This window comes from Misgurnus anguillicaudatus, chromosome 2, assembly GCF_027580225.2.
Source record: "Misgurnus anguillicaudatus chromosome 2, ASM2758022v2, whole genome shotgun sequence".
In the NCBI taxonomy this organism is placed as follows: Eukaryota; Metazoa; Chordata; class Actinopteri; order Cypriniformes; family Cobitidae; genus Misgurnus; species Misgurnus anguillicaudatus.
In genome coordinates this window covers 42,141,214-42,153,757 of record NC_073338.2, presented here as the reverse complement: position 1 = coordinate 42,153,757, position 12,544 = coordinate 42,141,214, and the positions used below count along the sequence as shown (strand labels likewise).

The following is a 12,544-nucleotide window of genomic DNA, read 5'->3' as shown; positions in this document are numbered from 1 at the left end:
TTAGGCATTATTCAGTTTTTTGTTATAAGCCAGAAATGACAAGGAGGCGGTTTCTCGCAATACAAAGTCAATGGAGAAGGTTGGATTGCGTTCCCCCCGGTGGGCGTGCCTTTCAAATTTGCATAACTGCGCTCTGTCTCTAAAGGGTTCCCACGGGTCCTTGAAGTTTTTGAAAATCTACATACATGGGTGATTCTCACAAAACCATTGAAACACCACGGCACTAATGATTTTAGCTTTAAAATGTGTAATATAGTAACATTAAAAAGCATCAGAATTAACACAATACTGTGTTCTACCTTGCACAATGTGTGATTTCAACATAAGAATTTATAATTGTAAATTTTATCTAATTTTCTGCTGAAATTCTCATTACCGCAATGTGTCCGGCTGTGTTTGAACATGCGTTATGTTGTAATTTAATCAAATTAACACAAAAATATAAAGAAAAAAATAAATGGATGTTTTGCTAGACTACTTTAGATGACAGAAAAAATATTTACTAAATATATTCATGTATAATAATAATGAAGAAAAATTAGGAAAATGATGTGTCCATGCCTGATGTTCTCATCATCCGCAACACTTTTTGAGAACAGTTTAAGCACACATACAGAATTTTAATAAAGTTTGATTTTGAGTGACCAAGCACATGGACCAGTTACTTCAAGATGGCTACCAGGTAAGATCATTTTTTTACAGTTAATTTGAAATATTCTCTTGTCAGAATGCTTACACAACATTTCGATTATCATTACCGCAACAGATGCTTATTAAATGTTAATTTAATTAATAGAAGCATAATACTTTGATTTTAAATGCATGTCCAAATCTCCAAATTATGTTCTTTTCATTTTGAAAATATGTCAGTGTTGATGTTTTCTGACTGTTGCGGTAATGAGACTTTTTAGGACTAATTTTTTAAATTATGTTACAAAAAGTGTTAAATGATAAGTAAAAGTTTTTAAATTAATGTTCCCATTTACTCCAGACTTTGTTTTTCAATGTCTGGTGGGAAAAAAAAGTAAATTTAAGCAATTTTTACATTTTCATGCTTGACATTTTTAAAACCAAGTTTTCGTGAGAATCACCCACATAGATACAGGTAATTGAAAGTGCTTGAATCTATTTTATGCAAAAAGTTTTCTGGAAAAAAGTCCATATTGTTCCCTGTGTAGGATAATATTATAAAAATTCTAGACTTTTTTAGCACACGTGCTAAACTGTTCGCTTTAAATGCTTATATCTTCTGTATGCGAATGTTGATTCATACCAAATAGCTTTTTTGCATAGTATATTTATGTTTGACAAATGAAAACGTCTCTGGTTACGTATTTAACTGTTGTTCCCTGAGAAGGGAACGAGGCGATGCGTCTCCCTTGCATACTTCTTGCGCCCCTGTCAAAATTTGGCAATATTTCAGATAGCGATATACTTCCTGGATCCCACGTCACCCTGTCTTTGTCGTTAACCCTCACCATTGCTTGAATATTATATACACATTCAGACGCGCCTACCATTGGAGTCGTCCTCAAAGTGTCATCGCAGTGACACAGCGCGAGTTCCCTCAAAAAGGAACTGTTACAATGTATCTTTAAAGGTAACACGATGTAACCTTGCTTTTACTTAAAATGTGTCCCCACATTTAGTCCTTGAATTTGAGGGTATTGGACCTGGAAAGTCCTTGAAACGTCCTTGAATTTGAAGTTAACTAGGTGTGGGTACCCTGATTATAAATGTATACTCAAGCTTACAGTTTATGATGCCCAACCCCATGGCCATGTCCTTGGTGTTGCTAGCACCAGCTCAGAGAAGTGAAGACCAGCAAAAGGCTCATAATTTGACCAGATCATGTTTCATGCTAAATGTACTTATGGCTTGTGTGAGTGTTTGTGTGAGATACAAAATGTCATTAACCTGATATGAAAACAGTGGAAGTCTATGATATCCTCACTAATGTAGTAAAATGTGTGTGTGTGCATGCAAAAGAGGTCAGACATGTGCAGAACTGCCAACGGATGAGATCACGCCACTGCAGTATTTCTGTAGCAAGCCGATAAACTTTGCACTCCTTTCAGTTCAAACACAACAAAGGTCAAACACACATCAGAGTACGCACACATTTTTGGAGCTCACACTCATTCTTTAGTGTTGAAGGCTGTGTTCTTTCCTCTGCTGTTTTATGTGTGTGTGCAGGTGAATTATCGGGATGCGCAGATGGGGTTTGGTGGTTTCATTTCCCCTTTATTAAAAACTCCTGTCAGCAGATGAGTAATTTACAGTATTTTGTTGCTGACATTATAACACCCCTGTGCTACGGTGGACTAAATCTTATAAAAGCTATTTCAGAGATCCTTTGGAGAATTCAGCAAACACATTAGACATCAGAGAGCATCGTTTATAAATACATTTAAGAACTGTTAACTACACCGATTCTAAATAAACATTAAATGAGGACAAATTTTGGGATTATATTAACAATTGAGGAGCTCAGATGCAAAAGCCGCTAAACGTCATGGATGAACGATGGTAGATCACACAAACTTAGGTCCCTTGTGAGTACTTGCACCTGAATATGGCACTGACCTGGATCACAGCGCCCCTTAATGTGTGTTTCTTCAGTTCATTATTTGTAATGTTCCCGGTTGCATATTCAGTGATTTTTTTAACTATTCCCTATTCATTTTGGTCAATTGGATCACAAGTTAATGAGAGAGATGCATGTTTGTTTACACCTGATTTTTAATCCATCTCTTTTGTTCACTTTCGACCGCTTCTGATTACTCCGAGGGGTCTATGGGGAAGTCCCTCTGCTTTCTTTAAGCACGAGCAGGAGAAATTAAGGGTTTAAATTGAAACGCACTAATATTAGGTCAGAGTCCGCTGCTTGTGTTGTTATTAAACATACTGCCCAATGTTTTGTACATGTAAGACCTTTCTCTGATATTTCAGAGCAATTGATAAAATAAGCTTGCACATCTTTCAAAAGATTAAACAAAAACGTAAGAGGCAGAAAGCAGCCACTTTAGTTTTATCAATGATACCCTAATGGAGCATTCACACCAGCTGCGATAGAGGCAGCAAAAAGTTTGAATTTACTCGCTTCATTCGCGCGCAAAATTCTAGTCATTCAAGACATTCACGCGGAGACTCCGCTCGCTTCCTGTAATCACGTCACTACTACAGCAAGATCCTGATTGGTTAACACGGTGCGAAAATCCACCGAAGTTCAGATTTTTCAACTTGCGCGTTTCCCACAGCAACGCTCATTTCGCGTGGAACGCCCAATTCGCGCGTTCCGCGCCATTTGTGCCGCGCCTACCACGGCGCAGGATGCCTAATTGCGTCTTTGCATTGACTTAACATGTAAACACTCGGCTACCTCTGAATGTGGTCGAAAGTGAATGAGCTCAAAAGTTTTACATCCCGTTTACACCTGTATTTAGCATCGTCCACTTGTGAACCAATAAAGGGGACATTTCACTTAAATTAACTTTTTTGATGTAAAATAAATCTTTGGTGTCTCCAAAGTACGCATGTAAAGTTTTAGCTCAAAATACCATATAGATAACGCGCATTACGTAATAATATTACTTTTCTGAAGTAACGAGTAAAGTCACGCATTACTTTATAACTGTACACATTAATATTAGAGGCAGCAAAAAGTTGGACACTTGAACGTTTGAATTTACTCGCTTCATTCGCGCACGAAATTGTAGTCATTCGAGACATTCAAGTGGAGACTTCGCTCGCTTCCTGTAATCACGTCACTACTACAGCAAGGTCCTGATTGGTTAAAATCCACCGAAGTTCAGATTTTTCAACTTGCGCGTTTCCCACAGCAACGCTCAATTCGCGTGGAACGCCCAATTCGTGCATTCCGCGCCATTCGTGCCGCGCCTACCACGGCGCAGGATGCCTAATTGCGTCTTTGCATTGACTTAACATGTAAATCACTCGGCTACCTCTGAATGTGGTCGAAAGTGAATGAGCTCAAAAGTTTTACATCCCGCTTACACCTGTATTTAGCGTCGTCCACTTGTGAACCAATCGACCAAAATGCAACTTAATACTGGTTGTAAACAGGGCCAAAGACAGTCAAATTAGTTAAATACCAATGAAATGGCTAAAATGGGCGTTGGAAGTGAGTGGCAACCTTCTGATCTCTCTGATGAAGCAAATACAGAAATGATTTAAACTGCAATTCCAATAGACCTCCATGTTAAAATGGCCAACAAAAGAAAATAATGTTTACAGCCTGGTACAAAAATTGTTTTTGGTCTATATAGCTAATTTTGCCCTTCATGACAACTGTGAGGAGGTGCATTTTTTTGCAACTAATCCGCTTAAATAATATTAAGCAATTCTAAGCATATTAGAATCGAGCTAGGCGGGTGTGGTTTCAGCAACCAGCCACCTCATTTCACCCATGTCCCGGCTTTCTACCAATTTTCGGTTATCCGTGAGTGATGCACGCTGACGGCAGGCACCGCCTATTTAAAAAAAACTCTTCACAAACCTACGGGTGATGTCACAGACACTACGTCCATATTTTTTACAGTCTATGGTTGGAAGACAAAAACATTTGGGTGGGTCCGAAACATTTACTGGAGTAGATTCCATTTTCTTATATTTTGGTTTTTTAATTAAACAATTGCTTATATAGCCCAAAAACTTTGTTTACCTTGTTGTGTCATGGTCCGGAGTACAGCAGGTGAAAGTAGTAAAAAATTTTAATACACGAAATGGAGTTTAAATTATATAGACTGTTAATGTGGTAAGTGGAATGGATTTGAGGAAACAACAGCGTGAAAGTCAATGCTGTTGCTAAAACAAGGAACGGAGTTTTATTTATTAGGGCATTTCTCTAGTGGAATGAACAAGTGAACAGATATATGTGCGCTAAATTAGATGAAAAGTTAGTTGGTCCAATATCATTGGACTTAAAGGTGACATTTCACTAAAAGGGACTTTTTTTAGATGTAAAATAAATCTTTGGTGTCTCCAGAGTACGCATGTGAAGTTTTAGCTCAACATACCATATAGATCATTTCAGTGTTGGGGGTAATGTATTACAAGTAACGCACATTACGTAATAATATTACTTTTCTGAAGTAACGAGTAAAGTAACGCATTACTTTATAAATGTACACATTAATATTTGAGTTACTTTTTTTAAAAAAGTAATGCGAGTTACTTTTCAGTTTAATTAATTCCATTTAAAAATTAAATAATGTACTGAATTAAACTGAACACATTAACATAGAATTACGCACTCTGTGCGCCTGAGCGGGGAAAGTTGAGTCAGAAACGGAGATGGCAGGCCAGAGCTTGACATTTTTGCATCATAAAAAACACCTGCAAGGCCTGAAAGAGATCAAGTCTCAGCCAAGTAAGAAAAAGTAACGCAAAAGTAACTTAAAAGTAACGTAAGCATTACTTTCCAAGAAAAGTAACTAAGTAATGCAATTATTTACTTTTTTGGTGAGTAACTTAATATTGTAATGCATTTATTTTAAAAGTAACTTTCCCCAACACTGGATAATTTATTATAGCATATAAAAAATGCCACTTTGTGGCACTAAATGCCAGTGTCGTGGTTGGATAGTGCAGATTAAGGGGCAGTATAATCCCTTTCTGACATCACAGGGGAAGACTCATTCAATGACCTATTTTTTTCACATGCTTGCAGAGAATGGTTTACCAAAACTAAGTTACTGGGTTGTTCTATTTCACATTTTCTAGGTTGATAGAAAGCACTGGGGACCTGGAAAAGTCAGATTTTCATGTCCCACTTAAAAAGTGGGAGGGTCCCACATACATTTAACGGTATTATTGACGCCCATACAGACTACCGGCACATCCGGGAACAAACACAAATTTGACGCTCTGAGAATGAAAGGGACATGTTTTTATATTTACCAAATTAAATGTGTTAATGTATTTTTCGCGCTCTATGGCAGGCAGGGTGGACAGATAATTACTCAACATGTTTTATCTGAGTGATTTCATAAGTTATTTACACCTGCCGGCTGTGTACGAACGTTGCTTTGTTCCGCTATTTTGAATGGAAGTAAACGGAAGGTCTAGTCTGTTTTCCCCCAAAAGTGGGCGTGAACCTGTTCAGAGACATTCTATGACGTTGCGCCGGTTGTGCGTATAAAGTGACAGGTAAAAATAAGGCATTTTAATTACTGACTAATAAACTTTTAATTGCAATTAAAGTGAAATTATTGAACCTAAACCTAATTAACAAGAAAACATGTTTGCATCTGAGCTCCTCAATTGTAAATCAAAAGTGAATTCTACTCCAGTAGTGTCTGTTTACATTAATAACTTTAATATCACATGTAATGTTCTTGTGTCTACGATGTATTTAAATTTAGTCCGAATGAATAAAACATGATGGTCTCACCCAGCATCTGGACATGAACTGAATTATTTAACCCCTGTCACCCTGACAAAGATGTCTTTCTTTCATTCTCTCCTCTCTGCCTTTTCCACTCCCATGACTCTGCTGTACCACCAATCACTGACAAGGAGAAGATTCCCTCCGCTATGACTTTCCTTAACTCCAGAGCCAGGGCATTTTTGATGTTACATTTATTGATCCGTTTTCTTTTCATCCTCTTTTGCCAGTTCTCTGACTGCATCTTTCTGAAGCCCTGGAATCCTCTTCTCCCGAGGGATGTGTATGTCAGGGCATGGTGGTACAAGCTCTCGGAGTTGAACTATAGCTGCTCTTTAGCGTTCAGAGGTTAACAGCATCTCTCCTAGCTGCGTGACGTCATAAGCACTTAAATTTATGGCTTATAGCCATAAAGACTTATAGCACTAATCTGAAAGCTGCATCTAAGAAATACTGCATTATTTCAGATGTTTCGTCTCAAATGGGAATTGGGACTGGATTTGAATGGACAAATATGATAAGCATAATAGAAAAAGCCAGAGATAAAGAGACATCTACTCATTGTGCAGTGTGGTATCAGGGTCACTATAGTATCCCCGAAGGCAGTGTATTAAAAGCCCCCCCCAAACTATAACTGTGAGAATTTACACCTTTCTGGATGGCAAGAGTTCACAGCTCTAGGCGTGTGTGTGTGTGTGTGTGTGTGTGTGTGTTAGTTGGCTATTCAGCCATCTTGGATTGCTCTTTAACAAGCATCTAAATTCATCAGAGAGCAGTCAGATACTCCCACTGCAGCCAAGAGACTAAAAGCACGAACGCTTTGTCAAACCAACACAGAATAAAATTCATGAAACCCACATGCATGTGAATAAACAACAACCAGATATAAATAAGACAACATTGGTACTGTACAAACTACAGTGTGTACAGATTGTTCCCATCTCCGATGTGCCAGATTTGAAATCTTATTCTGCTAGAGAGTGTAAATCTCATTAATGATAAATGAAATCCAGAGAAGCTTCCTCACTTTGGGATTCTGGGTTTCAGTTTCAGTTTAGAGTACTTTATTGGCTTTACAAATTTGCAATTCTTGTGCAGGCAATGAGTATTAAAACATTTAGATGGTTATTGTATGAAACAGATGTCATTTGTGTCCCATACGTATGCAAAAAATAAACAACCACAACAATCATTTTTAGGTATTTTAATCAAGGTATAGCAGATGTTATTCACTATATAGGTAATAGTGAAGGAGTGAACGGTTTCAGACACAGCATAAATGTCAAAAGTAGGTCACAGGTGCAGACAATTTTAAACATAAGTAGGTAGCACAGGTGTTGCAGAATTAAAGTATTTTGACTACTTTCATTAGGGAAGGGGAGAGCGGGGGCGAAAGTACCATTTTTCAGAAAAACTTAAAGGTGCAATTTGTAAGATATTTGCAGTAAAATCTCCAAAAACCACTAGGCCAGTGTTATATATTTTGTCCAGCTGATTACTATCAATATCTGTAATGTTTTCAACTACTTGTAAATCGTGAGAAAATTTCCATTCAAAACATTGACACGGGGCAGTGCAGTCTCCTGTCAATGACGTTAATATCCATAGCCTTTACTGACGTAAACCACATGACAACACTGGTCGAGCTTGAAAAAATAAAATGGCGGCCAAGGAAGCGGCTGGAGCACAAATTTAGTGAAAATAAACGTATATTTTCACTTTTTAAGCATTTTAATTGCATTTCTAGCGAGAAATTAGTATTTTAGTTTTCAAATATGTGATTAGTTATCACAAAGGCGCTCTCTGTTTATATTTCAAACACGCTGCCTTTGAAGTGCGTCGGAAAGCCTTTTTCTGAGCTGCCTTCAGGCCTCCGAGTCCGAAGTCATTTCCTCATGAGGCAGCGAGGCAAGTCCAGTGTTGTGGACAAATGCGGAACTATGCGATAGCGCCTGTCGGGTTACGCGCTTGCTTATGAACTTATGGATATCTCTGTACCGTCTGCCGCTGGTTGTGTCAGCTCCCTTAAGCGTACGGGCCAACCAAACAACCCAAGAAAAGTTTGGAACAAAACGAGAGAGGATCAATTTGTTGTTGCATTATCTGGATGGAGAGAGCTTCGCGACAACGTTTAACTAGACCGAGATTCTGATCCTGCTTGTGTTTTACGCGATGGGTGAGTTGTTTTGATTCGTAACCCTTCAAAAAAACGTATGCTATTATATTGATCACAACATTAGTGTGTAGATTGTAATCAGCGCGTCTTCCCGCGGACGATATGCACATCAAAAGGTATTGTACAGCAATATAAATGGTCATTTTAAGACACTTCACAATAAGATTTGTACTGTCAATACATTATGTGAAAAATCATTGTAGATTGTAAGTTGAAAACTTAATTCTGTGCTGTGTTTGCCATCAAATTTGGACTAATACTGTAATATCAATATGACTAACAATTTTGTTTTGAACATCACATATAAACTTACATAATGAAATAAACGTGTCATCAAACGCAACATTTATAAGACTTGATTACCTTATCCATCACAAGATTTCTTGTTCGCGTCTGATTGATGGCCATCAGCGGTTGAGTTAAAGACTACAAATCCCATAATTCCACGCTGCTTCAGAGCGTCAGTAAACAACATCATTGTTTTTGTTTGATCTGGCGGCATCTTGCGGCGCATAAATACAAATTGTATCTTTAATTTTAAATGATAATGTTTGAGACAGTGATATATTTTTGCCGCGGTCAATATGGTCTATCAATACCAGGTGAAATTTTGAATAAATGTAAAACAACTTCAGTATAATTTCACTTTTAACATAGTGAATTGTTACTTTTGACCCTGTCAGCAGGGACGAACGTAACAGACAGGTTGGTCAAAAGTAACACAACAAAACAAGATAGATTTTTGTGTTCTTGTTTTTAATAAATATACATGACTATGACCTCGGTAATATCTAGCTGCATGGTTCAGAATGGTTCTTTGAGGAACAAAAATGGTATTTCGCTGTTAAGAACCTTTTAAGCAACTTTATTTTTAAATGTGTAGATATGTTTAGGACTGTAATCACTGTATGAGTTTCCAGATGTTCTATATCAAATGTTGTTTTAGTCCAGCATTTCTCATGGTGAATAGGAATATTACAAGTGGGGCGTAACAAACGGGAGGAAATCTCTATTAATTTCTTTATTTATTGACCCAACACTCAAAACAACATATTTAAATATAACCCTAACTTAAAACAACATCAGACTGTGAAGAAAATGTCACGTAAAACCATAGCCTACAAGAATGAATTAACCTCTGAATGTTAACTGAAGCGGAACAAAAACTTTAATGTGGAGAGGCGTATAGGTGGTAGCGGGTATAAAAGTAAACAATGGATACGTTTGTGACAGAGAATGAAAAGATGACTGGAGATTCAGCACCAGAAGAGAAAACCAAGATAGACAATAAACCTAATCAACCAAAAAGCCAGCCGAAAAGAAAGTATGATGACTTTTGTCAGAGACAAAATGCAAACACAGTTGCATTATTATTATTTACTTTTGAACAAAGTCTTATTTCATGCAAAATGATAATACATTTGCACGTTTATTTTCTCTATTTAAAGTTTTTAATGCTGTTATGTGATGTGATTAAATAAATTAAATACATTTTAACAGTTAAACTTAAAGCCTACTTGATTATCATTTTGTTGGGGTGATTGGGGACAGGTGGGACTCAGAACCCTTTCCTACCTCCAAAGTAGGGAATGACAAAAAAGTTTAAAGGTGCTGTGTGTAAATTTTAGCGACATCTAGTGGTGAGGTTGCGAATTGCAACCAACGGCTTAGTCCGCTGCTCACCCCTCGCTTTTGAAACACAGAGAAGTTACGGTAGCCGCCACCGGACAAACATGTCATCGTCGGAGACAACTTAGTAAAAAAAATTGTCCGTTAAGGGCTTCTATAGAAAAATGGCGGCACAAAATGGCGACTTCCATGTAAGGGGACCCTCTGTGTATGTAGATAAAAAGGTCTCTTTCTAAGGTAATAAACACATAACGGTTCATTATGAAAGGTCTTTATACACCCCTGATCATATAGTTTTGAATATTATTATGCATTTCTGTCAAGAGATCCTTCTAAAAATTACACACTGCACCTTTAAGAAACACTGTTTTAGTCAATGCTACTTTGTATACTGTAGTTAAAGCTTAATCCAAACGAATGAATAACACAAATGTAACTATAAAGAAAATCTAAAATAAATCTAAATGTTATATTGTACCATCTTCAATGCAGTCTTTTTATAGTATCAAGCAGTTTTTTGAGGTAGGCTATACTGAAGGAGTTGAAGGAGCTTTTCTCATTATTCAGTAAACGCTTTGCATATAACGTATTTCAATCAATTAAGCATACACCTTCAAAGATTAAAAGATTTGTAAGGTCAATAAAACAGATTAGCCTAAAAGACTAAAAATTAAATGGTTTTGTATAATGTGGAGGTGTACAGTTTCATTTTACTACCGAATGTATGTGACCAGTCCAGTATAAGAACCTAACCTGCTCATCACACTTACCCAACAAAGAACTTCTAATGCATATTTTACATTTTGATTATCTGCAGTCATTTTTTTGTGATTCCTGCGAAAGCACCTTTGGAGGTTTTACGATGGCATGCATATTCTTGACGAGGCACACAGATCATATGCTATGTCAGTATTGTGTCACGTGGCCACGAGCTCTCTGTCTCGCGCTCGCGTCTGAACTCCCGTGTGCGAGGCGCGCGCTAGCCATCCTCCCACCCACACCGCGCCACCGTCAAGCGTCTCCACGAGCATCAGCAACACCAAAAGAAACGGATTCAGCAATCATGCGGACGCGCGTTGAATACGGTAAGACAGCTGCGTTTGTACGATTTACGCGTTCAGACATTGGTGTGTGTTGCTCATGTCGGGGTCCAGGGGCTCGCGTCGAGGCTATGCAATTGTTGCGCTGCTCTGTTGCGGTTCTTTGTCAGCGCAGCACTATTGGAAACGGGTGTGCATCGACATTGTAAACGCACATTTGTAGCCAGCCGTTTTAAGTAGTAAATGTGTGTGTGAGAGGGCGCGTGTGTCCGTTTGACAGACTTGTGATTTTTTATTTTAATTCACAGCTAGTCCACCCCGCGCCTCCCTTCCCGAACCAAGTCCTTAAATGACCCACGGCCACTAAGGAGCTCGCGCTTTCCCCGTCCGGATCATGGCATGCGCCCCATCCCGGACTTCCACACGCGCGGCGCCGAGGTTCGAGAGCAGTGAACATGGGGATCAGGTCCAGAAATGCCGCTAGCGGCGCCGAGGACTCCCGCGAACGGAAGAGCGGGCTGGCCGGAGAGCTGGAGCAATGCGCGGTGCAGGAGCGGGACGGCGCGCTGCTGCTCGTCGGCTCGGCCAGGGAAGCGGACTTTAAACGGGGCTCGCAGAACATCGGTCTGCTCGCCAAGACGCCCCTGGGCTACACTCGTCCCGTGAAGAGGAATAACATCAGGAAGCGGCGGATCCAGAACCTCATCTATGATGCGCTCGAGAGACCGAGAGGATTGGCGCTGCTCTATCACGCGTTTGTGTAAGTAGACCCAATGCGTTTAATACCTAGAAGCGACCACACAGAGGGAACATCCCTATTAAATATTCATCGTAACTGTTCAATTCAGTCCTGTTTATTTGATAAGCTTCTACCAACACATAATGCTCAGAAGCAGCTGTATAACAAGTCCCATAAAGCAACAGTGTCCAGGAAAACTCCCTTTGACAAAAATCGACTTTATAAATAATGAAATATAAACACATTACAAGAAAATTACAGTTCTGCCATAACCAAAAGTTGGGTGGAACAACTGGATTTTGTTATATTCATCATGACTGAGGTTTATTGTCTGATCTAAAATTACCAGACAAAAGTGCGACTTTCTCTTGTTTTAAGCAAGATATCAGTCACTGGCTCATTGCTCAGAGTTTGATCAGAAGTTGTTAGTTGTTAGTCTGCCTTTGCTGTGAGCTTACTGTTTAATATGTGCTGGCGCTCTCCATGGTGCTGAAACCGCATCTAACCTCCAGCTGCTACTGCAAGAGCAAAGCGTCCAGAAACCAAAGCAC

General features: G+C 38.8%; 1 protein-coding gene across 2 annotated transcripts in view; it reads left to right on the top strand.

The window, feature by feature from the left end:
• The first annotated feature begins 11,143 nt into the window (after positions 1 to 11,143).
• kcnq3 (potassium voltage-gated channel, KQT-like subfamily, member 3) overlaps positions 11,144 to 12,544 on the top strand; it is a 53,098-nt gene continuing 51,697 nt past the window's right edge. For both annotated transcript variants that reach the window (XR_012358608.1, XM_055203278.2), the window contains exons 1-2: positions 11,144 to 11,299; positions 11,563 to 12,014. Coding sequence is in view for 1 of the 2 variants with exons in the window: in XM_055203278.2 (XP_055059253.1) it covers positions 11,710 to 12,014 (305 nt within the window). In the remaining variant the exon portion in view is untranslated. The remainder of the gene's footprint in view (positions 11,300 to 11,562; positions 12,015 to 12,544) is intronic.